This window comes from Balaenoptera physalus, assembly GCF_965194825.1.
Source record: "Balaenoptera physalus genome assembly, chromosome: 19".
Classification (NCBI taxonomy): domain Eukaryota; kingdom Metazoa; phylum Chordata; class Mammalia; order Artiodactyla; family Balaenopteridae; genus Balaenoptera; species Balaenoptera physalus.
The window spans coordinates 13,198,703-13,222,828 of record NC_138900.1 but is presented as its reverse complement, the minus strand read 5'-3'; the positions used below and the strand labels follow the sequence as shown (position 1 = coordinate 13,222,828).

The 24,126-nt window shown below is 47.6% G+C and overlaps 1 protein-coding gene and 2 long non-coding RNA genes across 5 annotated transcripts in view; 2 read left to right on the top strand and 1 right to left on the bottom strand.

Moving 5' to 3' along the window:
- The first annotated feature begins 99 nt into the window (after positions 1-99).
- Positions 100-10,114, top strand: LOC309648893. 3 transcript variants are annotated; one of them, XR_014256844.1, is made up of 3 exons: positions 100-1,239; positions 6,447-6,538; positions 9,095-10,114. It is a non-coding gene; the product is annotated as an uncharacterized lncRNA (long non-coding RNA). The 3 variants fall into 3 exon arrangements; XR_014256845.1 differs by lacking the exon at positions 9,095-10,114 and adding an exon at positions 8,353-8,370; XR_014256846.1 differs by lacking the exon at positions 9,095-10,114 and having other exon boundaries at positions 6,447-6,716.
- A 739-nt stretch (positions 10,115-10,853) lies between these two features.
- Positions 10,854-19,464, top strand: PSMC4 (proteasome 26S subunit, ATPase 4). The gene is made up of 11 exons (XM_082438044.1): positions 10,854-10,993; positions 11,911-12,009; positions 12,134-12,320; positions 13,734-13,880; positions 13,962-14,071; positions 14,175-14,268; positions 17,789-17,956; positions 18,405-18,481; positions 18,626-18,794; positions 19,002-19,057; positions 19,230-19,464. Exons 1-11 carry the CDS (start codon positions 10,958-10,960, stop codon positions 19,341-19,343), a joined length of 1,257 nt encoding a protein of 418 aa, XP_082294170.1. The 5' UTR covers positions 10,854-10,957; the 3' UTR covers positions 19,344-19,464.
- LOC309648892 overlaps positions 14,276-24,126 on the bottom strand; it is a 108,699-nt gene continuing 98,848 nt past the window's right edge. Inside the window, exons 4-5 of the long non-coding RNA XR_014256843.1 lie at positions 21,521-21,715; positions 14,276-15,172 (exon numbers count right to left, since the gene is read on the bottom strand). This is a non-coding gene — a long non-coding RNA (uncharacterized lncRNA). The remainder of the gene's footprint in view (positions 15,173-21,520; positions 21,716-24,126) is intronic.

Genomic DNA, 24,126 nt, shown 5'->3' with positions numbered 1-24,126 from the left:
CACGCCCTGGGCCACCTGCCAGGCAGATGGTGCCAACTTCTTAAAGGAGGCTGCTGATCCCAGGGCCAGCTGGAATGGGGCCCCCGAAGGCCTGAGAAGGGTGGAGGGCAAGCCTGAATGCCTGAGTCCTGGGAGGGGTGTGAGAACAGCTGGTGGCTCTGCCTGGGGAGCCTGCTGGAAACTTCAGTCCTGGAAGGGTGGTGTCCCTGAGGGAAACAGCTGGGAAGCAGGGTGCTGAGGGCCTGGACCTGGGTCCCCAGTGGGTGGGGAGCAGGAGTCGAAGGTGGCACTTGGTCTTGTTTGCTGGTTCAATGGCTAAATTTTTTTCCTTTGGCTCCTGCCAGGAACAACAGTGAAGGACCCACATCCGGGTCCCCACCGGCCACAAGCTGTTCCCTGGTCCCCAGCCACACATATCCTCTTTCCAACCGCTCACGGTGGGGGGCAGGTGTCTGAGGTGGGCAGGAACCTGAGCACCTGACTCAGGACTTTGTTGTGGGACACAATACCTCCACCCCCAGACCAACAGGGCCTCCTGGGTACCTAATCTGCAAAATAGGGACATCAAAACTAGCTTCACTGGGCTTACTTGTCTCCCAGAGGGCACTCTGTAAACTCTCAAGGAGTATAGGTGGGAGGCAGGCTCTTCTGGTGTGGTCCCAGGTGGGGAGCAGGTGGCACCTGGGGGCTGGAGCTGCGTGTAAAGAACGATGCAGGCCCCTGTTTCCTGGTTCCATGCAGACACTGGGCTCCACTTTCTGGAGAATTTGTTTTCTGGGAGGTGTTTTTTTTCTTCCTGAGAAGGGACTCGCTGAACAAGTTTTGGGTGATTCTGTGCCCCCATCACCCCAAAATCTGCCTGGGATGGGAGTTGGGGGTGTAGGTCGCACGCAGGGAGCAGTAGCAGAGACAGCTGAGAGGTGGTGTGGGCGTTCTGAGGCGGAGGCCCTTCCTCCCGAGGGGCTGGCCTGACCCATGCCCTGCTCTCCTCCGCCCAGCCCCAGGACTCATTGCCTGGGGAGTCTCCCCTGGAAACAGCAGCTGCAAAGCCTGGGTGCCCTCTTGGACAACACCCCAGCAGCTGCTGCCCCCAGGACTTCTCCTCTCTTATCACAAGGCTTGGGCCTCTTGGTGGTCGGGGTGGATGGGGGCTGTTAGAGCCCCACCCAGGGCAGGTTCCCAGAGGGAGAGAGAAAGGCTCAGAGCTGACTGGGGCCCAAGGTCAACCAGGAAAATGAGGTGAGTAAACAAGAGACTGGATAAGAGCCAGACATATCAAGAAACAGGCAGGGGTGAGGGGGGACCAACGGAGAGTGAGAGCTCTGTGGGGAGTGGTGCCTGGGTCCCTGAGGAAAAGGACCGGGAGGAGGGGCTGCTGGGACTCCTAAGGAGGAAACAGCTATTGCAAACCAAGATGTCAAAATCTTCTGTCGAATACACCTTGTTTAGCCTGAGACACTCAGAGAAATAAGGGATGAGGGAGCAGAAAATTAGAGTAAGACTCAGAGGTGATTCTGCCCCCCAATCTCTAAGCCTTGAGGTCTCCCCTGGTTGACCCCAGAGAGATGCTTTCCCCCTCCTCAAAACCCATTGTTGCATTCTGCGGCCAGAGTTCCCAGAAGTGGGGCGGTGGTGGTGGGAAACCTTACAATTTAATATTTGACACCCCTGGGACCTTCTCCCTCCTTTCAGAGCCTAAGGGGTGTGAGTGTGGTGGGTGGGTATGGTATGACGCACCCTGTACTGTACTCCATATCATATCGATTCTCAGAAACCCCACGGGGAACCCCTGAGATAACCTGTGGGGACACTTCCTTGTGGTCAGCGAAATCACATCCATCCTGCCACTGGCAGCCCTGCTCTGAGCCAAAACAAGGGGTGTTTGTGTGTCCAAGCCCTCTATCCTCTCCCTGCTGACAAGATCTGTAGGGGACAGATCTGTACTGGTCATATGACTTGAGACCCCTGGGACCCTCTGGCTTGTCTGGGTTTTAGAGATCCAGGGTACAGGTGGAGACAATTTACTCTGCAGCTCAATTCAGATTTTCTGGCAATTTTGAACTTCATTCTTTCATGCTCTGGATCCCACAAGGGGTCTCTGTACCCCCTTGGGGAACTCCTTCATCTTGCACAAGTTGCCACTAACCTCCCTGAGGTTCAGACTTGATCTTGTTCCTCCCCTGCTCAAGGAAATTCCATGCTTCCCTGTCCCTGTGAATGTAAGTCCACACTCTTGGCAGGACTCTCTCAAGCCCTAATGCTCCATTTCCTGCACCTTCCACCTTGCCATTGCCTGCGCAGTTCCTTCCACTTGGAACACTCTTCTTCATATTCTACCTGCTAACTCCATGCCTGGAATCCAGACATCATTTTCTGCATGTGTGATCTCCTGAGAACCCAAGCTGAGGCTAATCTCTTTTATTCCTCCTATACGGCACTGGCCATCTGCTCCCTTGCTTTATGGAAATTCCCTTTATTTGTTTTACCTTCTTGAAACTTCAGACCTGCTACAGCTATGTTCCTGTTCTTCACCTCCCCACCCATCTCTCTTTTTTTTATTTATTTATTTATTTATTTATTTTTGGCTGCGTTGGGTCTTCGTTTCTGTGCGAGGGCTTTCTCTAATTGCGGCAAGTGGGGGCCACTCTTCATCGCGGTGCACGGGCCTCTCACTATCGCGGCCTCTCTTGTTGCGGAGCACAGGCTCCAGACGCGCAGGCTCAGTAGTTGTGGCACACGGGCCTAGTTGCTCCGCGGCAGGTGGGATCTTCCCAGACCAGGGCTCGAACCCATGTCCCCTGCATTGGCAGGCAGATTCTCAACCACTGTGCCACCAGGGAAGCCCCCCCGCCACCCATCTCTCTTTGACCCACCACAATCTGACTTCCATGTGCACTGAAACTGTCCTGCTAAATCCTCCAGTCACCTCTTACTCGCCACTTGATTCTAGCTCCTCTTTAACATTTGACATGAATGCTTCCTCCTCAAACATTTCTAATGTCTTGGTTTCCATGATATCACTTTCTTCTGGATCTTGTGTTACTTTGGTCTGTTTCCTACAATAACCTCCTTAACATTGGTGGTCCTCAGAAACAATGCCATTTGCAGCAACATGGATACAACTAGAGATTATCATACTAAGTGAAGTAAGTCAGAAAGAGAAAGACAAATATCATACGATATCACTTATATGTGGAATCTAAAATATGGCACAGATGAACCTATTTACAAAACAGAACACTCATAGACATAGAGGACAGACTTGTGGTTGCCAGGAGGGAGTGGGGGAGGGAGTGGGGGAGGGAGAGGGATGCACTGGGAGTTTGGGGTTGGTAGATGCAAACTATTACATTTAGAATGGATAAACAACAAGGTCGTACTGTATAACACAGGGAGCTATACTCAATATCCTGTGATAAACCATAATGGAAAAGAATATAAAAAAAGAATGTAGGGCTTCCCTGGTGGCGCAGTGGTTGAGAATCTGCCTGCCAATGCAGGGGACACAGGTTTGAGCCCTGGTCTGGGAAGATCCCACATGCCACGGAGCAACTGGGCCCGTGAGCCACAATTACTGAGCCTGTGCGTCTGGAGCCTGTGCTCCGCAACAAGAGAGGCCGCGATAGTGAGAGGCCCGCGCACCGCGATGAAGAGTGGCCCCCGCTTGCCACAACTGGAGAAAGCCCTTGCATAGAAACGAAGACCCAACACAGCCATAAATTAAAAAAAAAAAAAAAAAATAATGTATATATATGCATAACTGAGTCACTTTGCTGTACAGCAGAAATTGGCCTAACATTGTAAATCAACTATACTTCAATTTAAAAAAACTGGTGGTCCTCAGATTCTCTTTCTCTGCTTCTTTCTCTAACTACCTCTTTTCTCCAGGAGATCTTATCCATGTCCACTTATGCTGGCTAACAGAACTTTCTGTGATGATGAAAATTTTCCGTGTTTTGCGCTGTGCAGTGTGAAAGGCAATGGCTCCATGTGTCTACTGAGCTCTTGAAATGTGACTAATGTAATGGAGGAACTGAATTTTTAATTTAATTTCATTAACCCATTTAAAATTAAAGTAACCAGGGCTTCCCTGGTGGCGCAGTGGTTGAGAATCTGCCTGCTAATGGAGGGGACACGGGTTCGAGCCCTGGTCTGGGAAGATCCCACATGCCACGGAGCAGCTGGGCCCGTGAGCCACAACTACTGAGCCTGCGCGTCTGGAGCCTGTGCCCCGCAACGGGAGGGGCCGCGATAGTGAAAGGCCCGCGCACCGCGATGAAGAGTGGCCCCCACTTGCCGCAACTAGAGAAAGCCCTCGCACGAACCGAAGACCCAACACAGTCAAAAAAAAAAAAAAAAATTAAAGTAACCAGCTGTAACTTGTGTCCATATTAGACAAGACAAAACTCTAGAACTGTTGCTAGCCCAGGCTCCATTTCATCTACCTAGTCAGCTGCTTATATGTCTGTCACCCACCTACCAACCTATTTATTCTCTTTTATACCCATTTTTACATTCCTGGCCCCCTTGTAGGCAACCATTCTAATGTGATTCATGAGAATATTTTTAATGTCTTCTTGAAATAAAATACACATATTAGTAAGTGTACAAATCATAAATGTATGTAGCTCATTGAACGATCTCAAAATGAATACATCCTTATAACCTACACCCAGGTTAAGAAAGAGAATGTTTCCAGCATTCCAGAGGCCCTCTTCATTCTCCTTCTTAATCACTCTCCACTCCCTACCTCCCATAAGGAGCCACTATTTTGGCTTCTTACACCACAGATTATTTAGCTTGTTTTTGAACTTGACACAAATGGAATCATATGTTTATGTTGTTTTGTGACTGGCTTCTTTCACTCAGTGTTATCCTGTGTACATAACTATAGTTCATTTTCATTGCCATATGGTACTTGCTTGTTTAAAAATCACTACAGGGACTTCCCTGGTGGTCCAGTGGTTAAGACGCCGTACTTCCACTGCAGGGGTCCCAGGTTTGATCCCTGGTCAGGGAACTAAGATCCCTCATGCCGTGGCCAAAAAAAAAAAAAAAAAAAATCACTACATATTTACCCATTCTACTGTTTCCACTTTGGGCTAATGAATACTATCTTCTGATGCACACGTGCACAGTTTCTGTTGGGATGTGCTGTGGAGTTCCTAATGGTCATTGCTGGGTCATTTGGCTCAGCTTTAGTAGATGCTACCAAACATGTTTCAATGTCAACTCCCACGATCAGCATATGATGAATCTGGTTGCTCCACAGCCTCGCCAATATTTGGCCTTGTTAGACTTTGTAATTTTAGCCATTCTAGAGGGGTAGTGGTATTGGGTTGTGGTTTTCATGTGCATGTCCTTGATTTTTTAGTGAAAAAATCAAGAATGTACCTGTTCATTTTAGTAATCTATTTGTTCAAGTCTCTTGCCCATTTTTTAAATTGGGTTGTCTGTTTTTTTTCTTATTGATCCATACAAACTCTTTATATATTCTGGATACAAGTCATTTTTTGTTAAATGTTTTGCAATTTTTTTTCTCCCACTCTGTGACTTATCTTTTCACTTTTTTTTTTTGGCCCACATTGTGTAGCTTGTGGGATTTTAGTTCCCTAACTAGGGATCGAACCTGGGCCCACAGCAATGAAATTGCACCAAGTCCTAACCACTGGACCATCAGGAAATTCCCTTTTTTCACTTAAAAATATATTGATTGATTGATTGATTGATTTGGCTGCACCAGGTATTAGTTGCAGCATGTGGGATCTTTGTTGCTGTGTGTGGGATCTTTAGTTGCAGCATGCGGGCTCTTAGTTCCCTGACCAGGGATTGAACCCCAGCCCCCTGCATTGGGAGTGCAGAGTCTTAACCGCTGGACCATGAAGGAAGTCCCCCTTTTCACTTTTTTAATGATGAAAAAATTCTTAATTTTAATGTAGTTCATTTAATCAATCTGTAACATTTCATGGCTTGCCTTTTTTTTTCTGTGTTGAATTCTTCTAATCCAGAAACATTCTATTTTTTCCCATTTATGTAGATTTTCTTGGATTTATTTCACCAGTATTTAAATTTTTTTCAGAAATATTATGGGGACAGGAAGTAAGAATTCTGAGGGGACTTAGAGAAAATAGAAAAGTGATGTGAGCCCTGTCACCTTGGCATGTGCTGTGTCTGAAGAAACTAATAAACATGCACTCTGAAGACTTTCAAAGGGACACTTTGTGCTTGATGTAATGGTTAGTGAGAGTGAGTGCGCTCTGGTAGATATTGACTCTGATGAGGAATGAATAGGTATTTCTCATCATTCTCAGGACTTGTGATCAAACCCTTTTACACCTGGACTCTGCAGAGTGGATCCTCCTACCTAGAGTGAAAACATGACACCATCCAGGAAGTTGAAAGAATGCCTCCCAGTCAGAGATGCCATTTTTCTCTTCTTTGAATAGGTGAACTACAGGGGTTTGACAACTTCCTGCCCGAGCCATGCCTTTCTCCAGCAACCACAGATGGAACTGAAAGGAAAAAGGAAAAGCAGCAGGTAGTGGGCAAAATTATCTAACTCAAGATTTCAGAGCTGAGTTGATGCAATTCTATGAAGAGAAGTTTTTGGAAAACCCTTAAGACTGAGTTAGGGGACCCTAACTCAGAGAGCTGGGTTCTCCACCCCCAGCACCCTGTAATTCCTTTACCAAAACACATTTCACATTGTTCTGTAATTGTTTTCTTGACTTCCTTAATCTGAATAAGGATGTGTTTATTTCGCTGATCAGTGGATCCCCAGGGCCTGGTATAGTCCTGGCTCATAGTGGGTAGTTAATAATTATTTCCTGATTGAATGGAGAAATGAAGAGAAGCTCTGGAGGGGTGATACAGGTTTGTGGGGTTCAGCTCTGTCTGTTGTATGGCCCTTCGGTGGAAGTTGTCCTTCCCATAGTGATAATGGAGGGTGGTATAGACACTTTGCAGAGGCAGAGTGGGAGAATCAGGCTGCCTGGTCATATAACATGGATACGCTGTACTTGAAGTACACAGCTCAGATCAGTGGTCTCTGTGTTCAGATCTTTTTCTAGGAAAAGTGATGCTGGCTATTTTTAGGCTTAGTCAAATATTGCTGTGACACACCACATACATGTATTAGCCAGATCTGAATAAATATAGACCATGGGACTACATATCTGAAATTTACGGAAATATTTAAGGAGAAAAATGCAAATGCCCTGGTGGTTAAGAACCTAAGGTCACTTGGCCAGCTAGTGCCAGAAATGGAATTCCATCTGGCTCTCTGGGCTCCAGGTGTAGTGCTATTTCCACTCTGCCACTGACTCACAAGTCCTTTTGGTGAGGACATATAAAATATTACTGTTTTGCACATGGAAAAGTAGTCGAACAATTTTGGATCACTTAATTGTTGTAGTTCCCACTTCTCTCCATGGAAGCCCAGTATCTACCTTGAAGGACATCTATAAGGTGCCTTAAAGGCTCTTAAGTTGTTTGCTTAAATTTGCAATAGTTATACATACTTGTTGAACATTTTTCAACCAATTCAAAGTGTGGAGATAAAAAGTATAAGTATTGCCCACCTACCCTCCTCATTCCCCATCATTTCCCAGAGGATAACTCCAGTTAGCAGTTTGATGTGTACCATTCAGTCCTTTATATAGTCATATATACTTATATACACATATGCATATGTACACATATATAGCTCTTCTAATAAGGAAAAATGAGATCAGTTATAGGTTCAACTGTGTCCCTGCAAAATTCATATGTTGAACCCCTAATCCCCAATACCATAGAATGTGAGCTTATTTGGAAATAAGCTTGCTGCAGATATAATTAGTTAAGATGAGCTCATACTGGAGTAGGGTGGGCCCCTAATCCGATATGACTGGTGTCCTGATAAAAAGGGGCAATTTGGACACAGAGTTAAACATGCACACAGGGAAAACACCACGTGAAGATGAAGGGAGAGATTGAGGTGATGCATCATCTACAAGCCAAGAAATGCTAAAAATTACCAGTAAAACCATAAGAAGCTGGTAGAAAGGCATGGAACATATTCTTCCTCACAAACGAACTAACCTTTCTCCAAACCCTTCTGACATCTTGGTCTTGACTTTCTGGCCTCTAGAACTGTGAGACAATGCATTTCTATTCTAAGTCCAAAACGTGTGTTTTCTCAACACACAGATCCTGAACATGTTTTGTTAGATTTATGCTTAAATACTTTATTTTTCTTTGGATCTATTGTAAATAGCATTGTGTTTTAAAATTTGGATTCTACATTTTCATTGTTAGGGTATAGAAATGCATCTGATTTTTGTGTGTTTATTAGTTGTTTTTTTTTTTTAGAATCCTTGGGATTTTCTATGCAATCATGTCATCTGAAAATAAGGACAATTTTATTCCTTTCCAATCAGTATTTTTTTAATCTTTGTTTTGCCTTGTTTAGCTGGCTAGAACTTCTAGTACTATGTCAAATAAGAGGTGATCATCCTTACTTTGTTCCTAATAAGGGGAAAAACGTTCAGTCTTTCAGCATTAAATATGTTAGCTGTAAGTGTTTTTTTTTTTTCTTTTTTCTTTTTTCTTTTTTTTTTGGCCGTGCCACGCAGATCTTAGCTCCCCAACCAGGGATCAAACCCACTCCCCCTGCAGTGGAAGCACAGAGTCTTAATCACTGGACCACCAGGGAAGTCCCTGTTAGTTGTAGTTTATTGGTAAATGCTGTTTTATCAGGTTGAAGCAGTTCCCCTTTATTCCTAGTTTGTTGGGTTTTTATCATAAATGGTGTTGGTTATTGCCAAATTATTTTCCCACGTCAATTGATATGATCATATAATTTTTCTTCTTTACCTTGTTGACATGGTGGATTACATTGATTTATTTTTTAATATTGAAGCAGTCTTGCATACCTGGAATAAATCCCACTTGGTTATGGTATAGAATTCTTTTTACACTTTGCAGGCTTTGATATGCTAATATTTTTAAGGGGTTTTAAATCTAAGTTCACAAGAGATACTAATTTTCTTTCTCTCTCTTTCTCCTCCTCTTTCTTCTTTTTGTAATGTCTTTGCCTGGTTTTGGTGTCAAGGTAATTCTGGCCTCATCGAATGAGTTGGAGAGTGTTCCCTCTTCTATTTTCTGGAAGAGATTGCATAAAAGTGATGCTAATTCTTCTTCAAATGTTTGATAGAATTCTCTAGTGGAACCATCTGGACCTGGATATTTCTTTCTTTAGGCTATGGTGAATAGTGCTGCTATGGACATAGGGGTGCATGTATCTTTTAGAATTATAGTTTTGTCTGGTTATATGCCCAGGAGTGGGATCACTGGATCATATGGTAATTCTATTTTTAGTTTTCTGAGGAACCTCCATACTGTTTTCCATAGTGGCTGCACCATCTTACATTCCCACCAACAGTGTAGGAGGGTTCCCTTTTCTTCACACCCTCTCCAGCATTTATTATTTGTAGACTTTTTAATGATGGCCATTCTGACCGGTGTGAGGTGGTACCTCATTGTAGTTTTGATTTGCATTTCTCCAATAATTAGTGACATTGCACAAAAAAAATTTTTTATGACAGACTATATCAAATGTATGCTCCACTGGTGGGAGTGTAAGTTAGTACTATAGTTTGACAGTGTCTGCTAAAGCTAAACACATACCTGCCCTGGAGTATATTCCCATGTTTACCAAAGAAATGTATTAGAATATTCATAGCATCAGTATAGCCCCAAACAGGAAAATATCCAGTTTTAGGCATATTCACACAATGGAAACCATACAGAAATGAAAATGAAAGAACTATCCCTACACACAATATGAATCTCACAAACATAATGTTAAGTAAAAGAAGGTAAAAACACAGTACACACTGTATGGGTCCCTAGAGAGTTTGAAACAGACACAGTAATCCATGCTGTTAGAAATCAGGTAAATGATAACTTTCAGAGGGGATGAGGGTGGCAGAAAGAGCATGTGCGGAGCTTCTGGGGGCTTCTCTGTTTGGTTTCTTGATCTGAGTATTGGTTATATGGGTGTGTTCACTTTGTGTAAATTCGTTGAACTGTACACTAATGATATGTATACTTCTCTGTACTTGAATAAAAAGTTTACTTGACAAAACTGTAGCTGGTGTGATGAACAGCGGCCAGAAGAACAGGCTTTGAGGACAGAGAGCTCTGGGGCCCCGCGCTCTGGTTTCTTTCCCTGTAAAAGAGGGAACATAATGTCTGTCAAGATTCGATGAGGTGAGCACGTAAGACTCAAGCACAGGGCCTGGTCTATATAGGCCTGCAGTTCTCCTGCGTGACCCAACTCCTGGCACCGCTGCAGCCCTAATGCGTGGGTTCTACTTGATTCACGGTAATGAAGTAACTGGTAATGGCGGGCTTGGGGCTCCTCAGCCCCGGGATGCAGCCCGGTAAGAAGTGTCATTCTCAGGGGCAGCCCCCGTCTTCCCGCCCCCGCGCGGGGGGCAATCCTCGGCTGCAGCCTACTTGGAAACCCCCTAAAAGAGCCCCTCTGCGAAACCCGGCCAAAGGCAGCTCCAGCCCCGCCACTAAAGAAAAAACAGCACTTTGCCGTCAGATTCTGACAGATCTCTGGGAAACTCCTCAGGTCAAAGAGCAACGAGGGCAGCGCCGCCTGCCGGCGAGAAAACCCGCGCGCGAGAACGCCACGCGAGACCGCGCCAAGGCGCGCTATTGCACACGCGCACCGCCCCGGGCCCGCCCGCGCGCTCGCGCGGTACGGAGTGCGCATGAGCATACCTTGGGGGAGGAGCTCAGGACGAGGTCGCCCTGCCCTTCACCTATCCGGCCTATCCGGCCGTCTCTCCTTGGTGTCTTAAACTACATTTCCCAGAATCCATCCAGGCCCTGGCTTTCCGGTGGCGTCAGCGGAAGCGGTGACTGGCTTAGGCCGGGCCGCACAGAGGCCGGCTTGGTCGCTATGGAGGAGATAGGTATCCTGGTGGAGAAAGCTCAGGTCCGGTGGGGCCTGGCTCGCGGGGAGAGGGCGAAGCCGACCTCAGTGGGATGTTGAGCGACTTCGGGGATCCAGGCCTGGGTCTGAGTGTTTTCGGAGGTCTCAGTGCAGAGCTTCGTGCCGTCCCGAGGCCTGAGCTGTGGCTGAGTGATGTTGGGAGGGCAGTAGGGCTCGGAAAGCTGGGCTGGGGAAACGAGTGACGTTAGAGGTTCTTTGGGACTGAATGATTTCGAGGTTTAGCTGGGAATGCTGTGACATCGGTGACCCGGCGGCACTGGGGATGGGTCGGTAGTGAGTGATGTATGGGATTCGGCCTTGGGGCCGAATGATATCTGAGGCTGGGCTGGGGAGCTGACTGACATTCGGGGCTTAGCTGGTGTTGGAGGGCCGAGTAATGTATGTGGTCTGGCCGAGTGATGTTTGGGGACTACCTGGAAGCTGGATGACATAAGGGCCTAGTGTGAGTTGGAGTTCTGTGACATGAGGGGTCTTCGGGAGGTAATTGACTAATGCCCGGACTGTATGAAGGCATGGTGACTTTAACAGTCAACTGAGAGAGCCATGTGATATTAGGAACCTGTTGTGGGGGGCTGGAGGGCATTGGGGTCTGGTAAGGAGTTGATCAGACACGTAGGCCCTAGATGGGAGTTGGGTGACATTGCAGACATGTTACAAGTGGCATATAATACCAGAAGATCTGTTTGGAAGGCTGTTTGACCGAGGGGCCTGTGAGGAGTTGGGTGACTTCAGGAACCTGTTTAGGGGACTGAGAGGTTTCCAGGATCTATTTAGGGAGCTGAATGATGTCAGGAGCCTATTAGGGGCCAAGTGGCTTCATGGTGAAGTGGGAGGGGGGCTCTAGATTCTTTCATAAGGGGACCTTCTTCTTCCAACCTGAGTTTCCCTCCATGGTCTAGGATGAGATCCCAGCCCTGTCTGTGTCACGGCCCCAGACTGGCCTGTCCTTCCTGGGGCCTGAGCCTGAGGACCTGGAGGACCTGTACAGCCGCTACAAGGTACATTCAAACCCAATCCGGACCCTGCACAGGGCCCAGCATCCCATACTTCCCCCACCTTCCACTGCTCCTTGGCTCAGCAAGGCCTGGTGCCATCCCCTACCTCTTCCCTCTCTGCTCACAGAAGCTGCAGCAAGAGCTGGAGTTCCTGGAGGTGCAGGAGGAGTACATCAAGGATGAGCAAAAGAACCTGAAGAAGGAATTCCTCCACGCCCAGGAGGAGGTGAAGCGAATCCAGAGCATCCCACTGGTTATTGGGCAGTTTCTGGAGGCTGTGGATCAGAATACAGCCATCGTGGGCTCCACCACAGGTGCGTGGGGGTTGTTTACTCATCTGTTCATTCAACAGCTGTTAACTGTTTCCTGCCACGTGCCAGGAACTTACAACGGCAAACGAGGCAAGACAGTGTAATGGTGTTTTTCAGAGTATTTTGAGTCTGATGCAAAAGTGGAAATATATTTTACGTTCTCTCTCTCTCTTTCTTTCTCTACGTGTGTGTGTATAACTCATATAGTAAAAGTCTGACCAAACGATAGTTAGCCACACTATGTGTGACATACTCTAACTAGTTTCCCATTTTGTTCTAGTCTGTTTTGTTTTAAACAACGTTCTGGTCATGACTCTTAAATGATTTCACAACTACTACTGGGTTGGGACCTGCAATTTGAAAGCACAGGTGAAGTGTTAAGAGATTGGGCTCTGGTAAGGACCCAGTATACGGGAGCTGCCGTTATTAACATGGGTCTAGGCTCTGCCTTCATGATGGGCGTTGTCTCAGCATCTTATCTGTCTTTTCCTGCTTCTGGCCTCTGCTCCTCTGGACCAAGCCATATTCTTATAAAGCTTGCGGGGAAAGGTGTGTGACTGGGCCTGGAATTGGACTGACGGGCTGGCAGTGAGGTAGTGAAGGGAGGGAGGTATCCAGAATGAGGCCTGTGTCTTTGATCTTTAGGACTTAGGGGGACAGTGGCTATCCCTGAGATGGCGACATGGGCAGAAAAGCAGGTTTGCAGGGAGACAGTGAGGGCAGTCTGGGACATCACAGGGAAGTGTCTGGGAGGTCACTGGACAGCCAGGTCTGAAGGTCAGGAGAGAGACTGAGGCCAGAAAGAGATGTGCGTGTCACTACCATAAATGTAGAAGGTGGACTGGGGACGTGAGACTGGAGGCTGGGCGAGCAAGGAGGAGTCTGCTGCAGAGACCTAGATGGGGGAGGATGGTGCTGAATCAGGGCAGGGTCCCTGGGCAGGAGGGAAGGGATTAGTCAGAGAGACATTTTAGGAGGCTGGTGGACCGCCATGGTGACTGACGGGCTGTGGAGGGAAGCGGAGGAAAGTCCAGAATGAGGCTTAGGGCTCTCGCTGGTGACTCGGCACCATGGGCCTCCCTGAGACAGAGACCCAGGAGGAGCAGCACAAATGGGGGAAGATACTGAGAACACGCTGAGACATGGTGAGTGAGACGTGCCGTGGGGATGCCCACGGGCAGGCATTCCAGGAGGCTGCTGGTCACCTGGGGCTGGAGCTCAGTAGTCAGGGACAGACAGGGAAGTTGTGAGTGTGGATGCGGGGGGTGGACTGGAGGAGGCAAGACTAGAAGCCAGGAGGGCCATCTGGGGTCTGAGTGAGATGCTGTCGGCCTGGAGGTCCAGCTGTGAGGTCGGCAGTTTTGAGGTTCTGGCACTTCTCACTTTCCCCTCTCCCTTCTTGTCCTCTTCCCAAAGGCTCCAACTACTATGTGCGCATCCTGAGCACCATCGACCGGGAGCTGCTCAAGCCCAACGCCTCGGTGGCCCTCCACAAGCACAGCAACGCCCTGGTGGACGTGCTGCCTCCTGAGGCCGACAGCAGCATCATGATGCTCACCTCAGGTGAGGGGGCGCCCAGGGCCAGGGAGGCCTGAGGGGACCCTGCGGGCCCGGCTGGGAGCCCCAGCTCTGCTCTCCCACCAGATCAGAAGCCAGACGTGATGTACGCGGACATCGGGGGCATGGACATCCAGAAGCAGGAGGTGCGGGAGGCCGTGGAGCTCCCCCTTACGCACTTTGAGCTCTACAAGCAGGTGAGGAGCTGGAGCTGGCAGGGAAGGGAGAGGCCGCCCCCACCATGTCTCCGGCTGGTGAGGGACTCCCCGGCTCACGCTCTTCTCCACCTCTGTGCTTCAGATCGGCATCGACCCTCCCCGAGGCGTCCTCATGTATGGCCCGCCCGGCTGCGGGAAGACCATGTTGGCAAAGGCTGTGGCGCATCACACGACAGGTGAGCCGCTTGGCCCCTCCCCCGAGCTCTGACCTTCTGGGCTCTTCCAGCCTTGCCCTCAGCTCTCTCATCCTCCCCAGGAAGTAGCGTGGCACAGCGATTAAGAACATGGGCACTAGGGTCAAAGACCCAGTGTGCGTCTTACTGAGTGGCTGTGCCGTCCTGGGGAGGTGACTTTACTCTCGTGCCTCAACTTCCTCATCTAATAGAACACTCATTTCGCAGCATGATTGTGGGGAATTAATGAAATAATGCCATGTTTTTCCTACTAATGGGTCATTTGACCCATTAGTAATTATGAATTCAAATTCATGGGTTGCAACCAGCATTTTAAAAAATGAAACAGAACAGAAAACGTTGGAGTCCACCCCACACAGTAAGAACTCGTATTGTTTGTGAACACACACAGACATTGTACACAGGTGTGCTGTGGTTGTTTACAGATGTATTTCTTCTTGTAGGTTCTAAACAAAAATGTCTGGAAGTCACTGTATTACTGTTTGTAAAGCCTAAAGACAGGACTCAGCTCATCTTAAAATCTTAATATATCTAAGCCAGGGAGCAGTAGAGGGCAGTGGGTAAGCAGCGTGTTTTCTGGGCCAGACTGCCTGTGTTTGAAATCTGGCCCCCCTACAACTACTTATATAAGTTAGTACTACTTACGTAAGTTAGTTTATGTAACTACTTGGCAAGTTAGCCTTTCTGTGCCTCTATTTCTTAATTTTCTGGATTATTCAGAGGATTAAATCAATATAAAGCTTCTAAAACCATACCTGGCACGTAGTAAGTGGACAGTAAATGTTAGCCATTGTCATCATCATTCATTGAACTTCTGCTCTCCCAGGTGCTGGGATATAGGGATGAGTCAGACCTGTCCCCTGCATTGGAGAGTCTCCCAGTGTGGCTGAAAAAAAGGAAAATAAACACTTAGAACGCAGTCAGTTAATACTTATTGAGCACCTAATACGTACCAAGCTGTGTTCTAGGTGCGGAAGACACGGCAGTGAACAGAACAAAGTCTCCCTTCCTCGTAAAGGTGATGTCTTAGTTGAGGAAGCACTAACAGATGAATGAGGAGATTATATGTCATGTGGTGCTAATGCGTGAAGAAAACAACTAAGGGGCAGGGGATGGGGAATAACGGGCTGCAGCTTTATGTGCCGGGACTGGCGGTGGTCAGGGAAGACTTTTCCGAGGTGACATTTACATAAAGACCTAGAAGAAGCCTTGAGGGAGTGAGTCATGTCGACGTCTGGGGGAGGGAGTGTGTCAGGCTGAGGGACTCGGGTGCAAAGGCCTTGAGACAGGTGTGTGCTTAGTGTTCTAGGAACAGTGAGGAGGCCCCAGTAGTTGCAGCCAAGTGAGCAAGGGGGTTATGGTTGGAGGTGAGCTTGGGTGGGAACGGTCTGCAGAGTAGCAAATGCTCCAAGGAAGCAAGGAAGGTGGTGGGATAGCCCTAAAGGAGGGTTGTCAGTCCATTCTGCGTAGGCTCTTAGGTAGGGGTCCCCGGAAGAGAGGTGTGAGGAGCCTGTCGGGCACACAGCTGGGAGAAGGAGTAGCATTTGCGAAGCCCAGGGCGTGGGAAAGAACTCATTTAGGGAGTTGTGAGGAGTGGTGAGTAGACCGTGACTAAACTCCACGAGGGCAGGGAACTTGTGCATTTGTCCTTTTTTGTGTTTCCAGTGCCCGCCCAGTAGCTGAATTGTGGTAGGTGCTCAGAAAATAACTGTTGAATGGCTGGCTGAAGGAGGGGCTGTGCAGGTCCAGGTATCAGAATGGGCGTGAAGATAAATAGTCTTAGTGCTAACCTAAGAGATTTCGACTGTTGTCCTGAGATCAGGGTGGTTTTAGACAGGCAGGGTTCAATAGAAATACAGTTGCCCCTTGAACAACAGAGGCTTGAACTTCGAGGGTCCACTTATACCCAGATTTTTTTCACATGATGCATGGTTGGATGAATCCGCAGAGGCAGAACTGCAGATCTGGAGGGCCAGCTATAAAGTTATACACAGATTTTATGCACAGAGGGTCAGCACCCCTAAACCCTGTGTTGTTTAAGGGTCAACTGTATAATGAAACTACATATATAATTTAAATTTTTAAGTACTCATTTTTTAAACAAGTTAAAAGAAGTAGGTGAACTTCGTCTAAAATGTTTTTTTATTTAACCAGTATACTCAAAAATATTATTATTTTAACATGCAGCAGATACAAAACTTGAGTTTTTTCTGTAATTTTTTATTGTAGTAAAATATATATAGCATAAAATTTACCATTTTAACCACTATATAAATATACAGTTTATAAGTGGCATTAAGTGGATTCACAGTGTTGTACAGCCATCACCACTATCCACTTCTGAGACTTGTTCATCATCCAAACTGTAACTCCATACCCATTAAACAATCATTCCCTATTTCTCCCTCCCCGCAGCCCCTGATAACCTCTATTCTACTTTCAGTCTCTATGAATTTGCCTATTCTGGGCACCTCATATACATGGATGAATCCTACAGTATTTGTCTTTTTGTGACTGGCTTATCTCCCTTAGCATAATGTCTTTGGGGCTTACCCATGTTGAAACATGTGCCAGAATTTATTTCCTTTTGAAGGCCAAATAATATTCCATTGTATGTATATAGCACACTTTATCTATTCACTTGTTGATGGACATTTATTGAGATATTTTACTTTTTTTGTACTGTCTTTTGAAGTCTGGTGTGTATTTCACATTTACAGCACATCTCATTTTGGACCAGCCACATTTCGGTTGCTCAGTAGCCACTTGCGGCCAGTGGCCACCACATTAGAGAGGGACAGGGCTGCAACTTGCACAACTCCTAGTTTATGACCAGATCTACATAATGGACTTTGTGTCTCCTTTCTCTGTGGTGGCTGGAAGGAGTGTCCTGGAGGTTGCTCCATGCAACACAAAGCCACATCCAGTCACTAACAAGTTAAACTCTAAGCAAAGATGGAAAGGAGTGGCAAGCCCAGAGCAAACCTGTCTTTAACCCCATTGCCACTTGTTGATTATGTCAGAATACGTATTCCTGGTTCCTGACTCTTGCATGATATTCAAAAGTGGGTCCTTTGAGCTCTTGGTGAGGCAGCATGATGCCTGTGTATGGAAAACCTGTTTTCTTACTGATTTTTCAAGCACTCCGGAAATTCACATTTTTTGGTATGTTGGATTCCATGAATGTCTCTAGCTCTACTTTGTCGGTATGTTGAAGCACAGACACATTTTTTTTTAATACCCTGATTTTTAAATGTTGGGCCAAAAATTGGCACATCTGGAGGCAGGATTCATGATTTGGGCTGCTGGGTCTCTGTGGGGTACAAGCTGGTCCTCCTGGCTGGATCTGGGACCCAGCCCAGGTCATGAGAGAATGACCTGGCTACTTGGAGTGGGTATCCAAAGAAAGAGATGTCCTCAAGGAATTCTCAGTTTTAGTTAAAGTATTATGGGGCCCTACAGGTGTCCCATTCTCATCTAACCCCTGTCATCCTGCCATCAGCTGCATTCATCCGAGTTGTGGGCTCAGAGTTTGTACAGAAGTACCTGGGTGAGGGCCCTCGCATGGTCCGGGATGTGTTCCGCCTGGCCAAGGAGAACGCACCTGCCATCATCTTCATAGATGAGATTGATGCCATTGCAACCAAGAGATTCGATGCCCAGACAGGGGGTGAGTGATGCCCAAACAGGGCCTGGGGTCTTTTTTTTTTTTTTAAATGAATTTATTTTTTTGGCTGCGTTGGGTCTTCGTTGCTGCGTGTGGGCTTTCTCTAGCTGCGGCGAGCAGGGGCTACTCCTCGTTGCGGTGCCCAGGCTTCTCATTGCAGAGGCTTCTTTTGCTGCAGAGCACTGGTTCTAGGCGCACAGGCTTCAGTAGTTGCAGCGTGTGGGCTCAGTAGTTGTGACTCACAGGCCTTAGAGCGCAGGCTCAGTTGTGGCGCACGGGCTTAGTTCCACAGCACGTGGGATCTTCCTGGACCGGGGCTTGAACCCATGTCCTCTGCACTGGCAGGCGGATTATTAACCACTGCGCCACCCAGGGAAGTCCCAGGGCCTGGGGTCTTAGGCAGGCTTGTCATGCGGCATGCCCTGGACTGACCGTGTTATATACTATCCAGCTGACAGGGAGGTTCAGAGAATCCTGCTGGAGCTACTGAATCAAATGGATGGATTCGACCAGAACGTCAATGTCAAGGTTTGGGGTTCAGGATGGGCAAGGGGAGGTGTGGTTGTGGGAATCAGGGAAGGATGGAGGCTGGCATGTGAGGAGATAGGTAATGCGACAGGATGGAGAGTATAGTGGGGACAGAGGTCTGAGCTGGCCTGTCCCCAATGCTAGGTGATCATGGCCACAAACAGAGCAGACACCCTGGATCCTGCTCTGCTGCGGCCGGGACGCCTTGACCGTAAAATTGAATTTCCACTCCCTGACCGCCGCCAGAAGAGATTGATTTTCTCCACTATCACCAGCAAGATGAACCTCTCTGAGGAGGTTGACTTGGAAGATTGTATCCTGCTCTAGAAGCGAGGGGAGGGTCACCGTTGAGAATGGGGATTAGATCTCCACCCCTGCCATCACCACCACCCAGATCGTGCAGGTGGGAGACCAAGGTCTGGGGAGGGGGATGGTGACAAAGACAGCCCAAGAACGACTTCTAGCTCCAGGCATTCACCCAGTCATGCATGGAATGGTTTCCTTAACTCACCTGCCATAGATGTGGCCCGACCAGATAAGATTTCAGGAGCTGATATCAACTCCATCTGTCAGGAGGTGAGTGATGGTTTCTCTCTAGATTGGGCAGGGGGTGTGTGAAGACCCTCCACTCTGCCGCAGTCCCATCCATCATTGCCTCCCTGGGTCTTAGGCTGCGTCTGTCTCTTCCTGCACCATCCCTAGGGGCGGGGAGTGCAGGGAGTAGATTTTAACTCTCATCCCTCAACAGAGCGGCATGTTGGCTGTCCGAGAGAACCGCTACATTGTTCTGGCCAAGGACTTCGAGAAAGCGTACAAGACAGTCATCAAGAAGGACGAACAGGAGCATGAGTTTTACAAGTGACCCCTCTACCCACACCACAGGGGCCGGGGGATTCTCTCACTTCCCCAACCTCTGTCCCCAAAGCTAGTTCTGTTTTTTCTTTACCCAGGATTGATTTATTCAATAAACTAACAAGATCAAATCTGTTTAATTTCTTCTTACAAGTGTAACTCCTTTGGAGAAGCTGGGCCTTGAATAGGATCCTCTGTGCCCCTCCTGCTCTCCTGACATATGAGCAGTTGAGGTACATGGTCTGGGTTACAGCTTGAGAGAGAAGTAAAGAATTCAAACTAAATGACCAGAAGTTTGGGGAAAAGGATGGAAAATGAGCAGACTGCAGCCCCTGACCAGAAAATAAAGTCTCTATCCATCTTCCCACCCACATTTCCTACAGGTGGTAGACCGTTCAAGTCTCGGGCAATTCCTGCCTTCTTCACACTCAGAGGGAGTATCAAGGACACAGAGACCACCCATTAGAGTCCCCCAGAGCAGGGATGAGGGGCCAGGGGGGAGGTTGGATGCCTGGGTTCTGTGAATGTCTCTGGCTCTTCATGCCATCTTGTTGGGGCACAGATGCGTTTGGTAGGACCAATTCTCACTTTCTCTTGAAATCTGTTTAAACACCTCTCCCTCTGGGGAGTCTTCTCTGATGCCCCAAGAAGGGAAGTCACCCTTCCCCTACACTGCCCTGGCGTCGTGCACATGCTGTGCTTTGCACCCCTTACATCTCCAAGTGCTTGCCTCCTCCAGACTGGCACCTCTTGTAGAGTAGTCAGGGATTGTAGCTTGATCACAATTCAGGATTGTAGCTTGATCACAATTCAAGTCCCAGCACCCACACATGGTAGACATTCAGTTCATGTTCCTTGAACAAAAGTATGAATGTCACTATATATTTGGGAGTGAGATGGGAAGAAGGTATAAGGAAAAATAGTTGAGGAATCACAGGTCCTTGAAGAGACGGGGGTGATTCTGCTAGAAAAGCATGGCATGTTGAGCAGAGAAGTTAATTCTTCCTCTCTTCTGGCACCTCACTAAAACAAAAGTAAGGTATAAATTCACATGGACACAGGAAGAGAGAGGAGATGGCAGCAACACAATTTTGGAAAGAGGCAGATACCTGCTCATTGATGTAGCAGACCTGAGGAAACTTGAACCTGAACTCAAGGGAAGCCCAGAAACAGTCATTTTCCCCTTTCAGAAGCCAGAGGTGCCAGGTTCTGAAGGTGAGGCCTGGAAACAGGAGGACTACCTGAAAGGCTGTATAAAAACCAGAACTGATACACTGATGATGCAGGAAACAAATGAGCTGTTGTTACTCCAGGCCCTGTGACCCTTCCCCAGCCTGGCTGAAGACCTCGGATTTACTCTGGAAAGGCTGGATCAGCAGTCTCTGGGCTGGTGTGCCTGGAGCAAGGATGAGAGCGGGGCCGTGCAGAAGACGAGATTGAGATTAAGTGAGATCCCTGGGCAGGCAATTGAAGGATTCCTTCTGAGGAAACCAAGCAGCATGAGAGAAACAGGAAAGTGGGTTGTTAAGACACCTAAAGTCCTCATCGGTCACATTCAGCAGCGGCTAATATCTAAAACTGATGAGTTTACAAAAGTGTGTAACTTAGATATATGGAAGTAAATTTCAAAAGAAACAAATGAGGATGGGAAGTCCTTGCCTCCTGGAAGTAGACAGGGAAATACAGGGTGAGGGTGCCATGGGAATGCTTTTTGTTTCTAATATACTTTATATATATTTGACCTTGTAAAATAGGTACTTACAAAACGACAGTGACAAAACCACGCGAAAAAAAGGATTTTACAAGTCCTCTTGGAGGAGGGACGGTAAAGGAAGGAAATTGCTGAAGTGACAAAACACATCCTAAACATCAGTGATAAAGGGCAAATAGATTGGGAAAAGAACAAAGCCATGTACCTAAGAAATGACAGCAGACCAGTGTGAGGCTAAAGCTATAACTGGTAAGAGGTGGTAGCCACTCACATTAGCTGGGAGAAGGGATATTTGGTATATTTTGTGGGTTGCCCAGCAATCTTGTCTGTGCTTAGGCAAAATTATGAAATGGCCTACCATTATTATCGTCTCAGAGTGACCATAATGTTGATGTTCTGTGAGACTGTTCATGTGCAACAGGATAACAGGCCCAGCTGTGAGCACCAGGCCAGCTTTCAATACCACTGAGGCCTACCTGTAAGTGTCAGGCCAGTTCCTGGATGTCAGGGGCTGCTTTTTTTTGTTCTCAATTACGTGCTACTGCGTTAAGAGGGAAAAACTAAGGCCGGCTTGCTGAACAGCCCAGACACTCGTGCATTTTGGAAGTGGAGTCTTGAGAGCAAGTGTTTTCCTGCCAAGCGAAACACATACCGCTTTTCTCTGTTCTGCTCTGCAAAGACAAGAGGGAAAAAAACCCTTAAATATATGTAAACCTTTTTGTGTATTTGTTTTTAATTGTCTTAATTGTAAAAATAATACACATAAAGGAGCCCAAAATATAAATGTATAATGTAACAACTTATTATAAATAAAACACTTGCGTAACCATCATCCAAGGACCAGGCTGTAGGTTTCCACTGAAAAGGAAATTCCTACACAGCTGCCCATAGGCAGCGATGACCCATTTTGTGACTACGTCTGTAATTACTGCAATGGGGAGTGCACCCTGGATTGATACAGCCAGTTTGGACAAACGTCAATCATTTCCCCAGGTTTCATGTATTCTTTAGTAACATTTCCTTTGAGTACACCCAGCATCAGTAAGCATACCTCAGATGAGACCACCGTGCATGTACTGCTAAGTAGTTAAAAAGGACTCTGTTGATCAAAAATGACTCTGTACCAATGCAGCAACGTGACAAACGTCACCACTGTCTGCACAGACCAGAAGCCATGTCATGATGGCACAGATCACACCACAGCCAACCTAGATGACTCAAACGTGGTCTTCCATGTCAGTCTCAAAGGGAGAGGAGGAGGATGAAGGAGCATCAGAAGGAGCCAGAAGAAGACAGTGCTCAACGTCCTAATGACTGCATAATTTTTTTTTACTTGTCCTCACAAATTATCCCAAAATATTACGTGGACATTTTGCTTCTTCTTCAGGATCTTAAGGTGTATTTACTGTCTTACGTCATAGGATAGGAGGCTCCAGTGGAACGCTCAGCATGGTGACTCCTCCTGCTGAAGCAGGGACACATCAGGCCAGGCAGACGCTGAACCCAGAGTCCTGCAAGGGGGAGCAAGTTTCTCCCCAAAAGTCAGCCTGGTGACCTCAGTGGCCCAGCACCTGCTTATTTTTATTTTTATACCGATCCATATATATAATTGTGAGTTCACACCATTGCATCTAGTTTCAACCTGCCATCACAAGGTTCATTCTAGTTCTCTCCTTTTCCATATCTGAGGTTCCCCGCTGACAGGGAGAAGCTTGGCTCCTCCCAATGCACTTATTGGGTTGGCCAAAAAGTTCGTTCGTCATAGCTTCCAGAGGAACCCGAAAGGAATTTCTGGCCAATCCAATAATATATTTATTTAACTTGATCAGAACCCCACTTCCACCCCCGCCTGCCACTGTATGTAACAAACTCCCATCACCCTGTTGCGCCCTTCCCCATACAGACGCTCTCCTCACCCTACTTGGGTTCTGAGCCTCACCACCTCCTATCCAACCGACATGAATGTCTCCAACACCCCAATCTGGGCTCCGACACCCAATGCTGGGCAGTACCCATACCCACATGCCCTTTTCACCCTGCTCAGGCTCTGAAATCCCGTACAGGGCATTCCTCCTGTGTGGACGCCCTCCTTATCCTGCTCAGGTTGACACTCCCATGCTGGACCATTCCGCCACCTGGAACGCTCCCTAGTAAGCCCTGTCACCCTCCACCAAGCCACCAGCTGCAGGCACACCCTCCTCATCCTGCTCAGGCGCAAAGACCCTGCTCTAAGCCCATCTGATGGCTTTAGGACTGAATTGCTCAGGAAGGGAAGGGAAGAGGAAGAGCAAAATGTGTTAGCATCTGACTAATTGCGGGCTCACTACACTATGGCACGCTGCCTTTCCAAGCATAAAGCTATTCCCTCAGCCCAAGATTCTCAAATGTATCTGCCATGAGACCCCTAACAGCACAGAAGACTGGAAAGAATTCCTTCATATTTAAAAAAAATTACTATGATTTACATTTTTCTCTAGGAAAAAATTCATTTGATTCTATACAAAATTGTTTGACAGATACATTACAAATCTTCGGTCCAAATCTTGAAATACAGCTGATGCTGCAAGAGGAGGCACCATATTCTTTTTATAATAGGCCTGGGGCTGCACACGATCACACACACCCAGTCGCGAGGCCACTGGCACCCGTGACGTTCTACACGCAGATCCTCAGATTCACACAGCCTCGCTGCACTCGCCACTCAACCACCCTGGTCACACAGCGACCCGCACACCCACCCCATCACACGCACATCACCTACAGTCCAGCAGAGTCGGTCTCCCACCGCGCCTGCTCAGTCACGAATCACACTCCAGGCTACTTTCTGTGGCCTCCCTCCTGTCAGGTGCCGCTGCAGGTACACACCGTCTCGCACCCAAAGAATTACACACACGCAGAAACACAGCTCACCCTCAGCCAGAGGCGGGGTCGGCCCCGCAACCCTCACGGCGTCGCGCGCGTGAAGACAGGTGCACACACACAGACACACGCTCATGAGGCTGGGTACAAAGGGCCACACGCCTGTGAACCACGCGAGGGGACTACCCCGAGGGAAGAATCTGACAGAATCCGCCTCGCACGT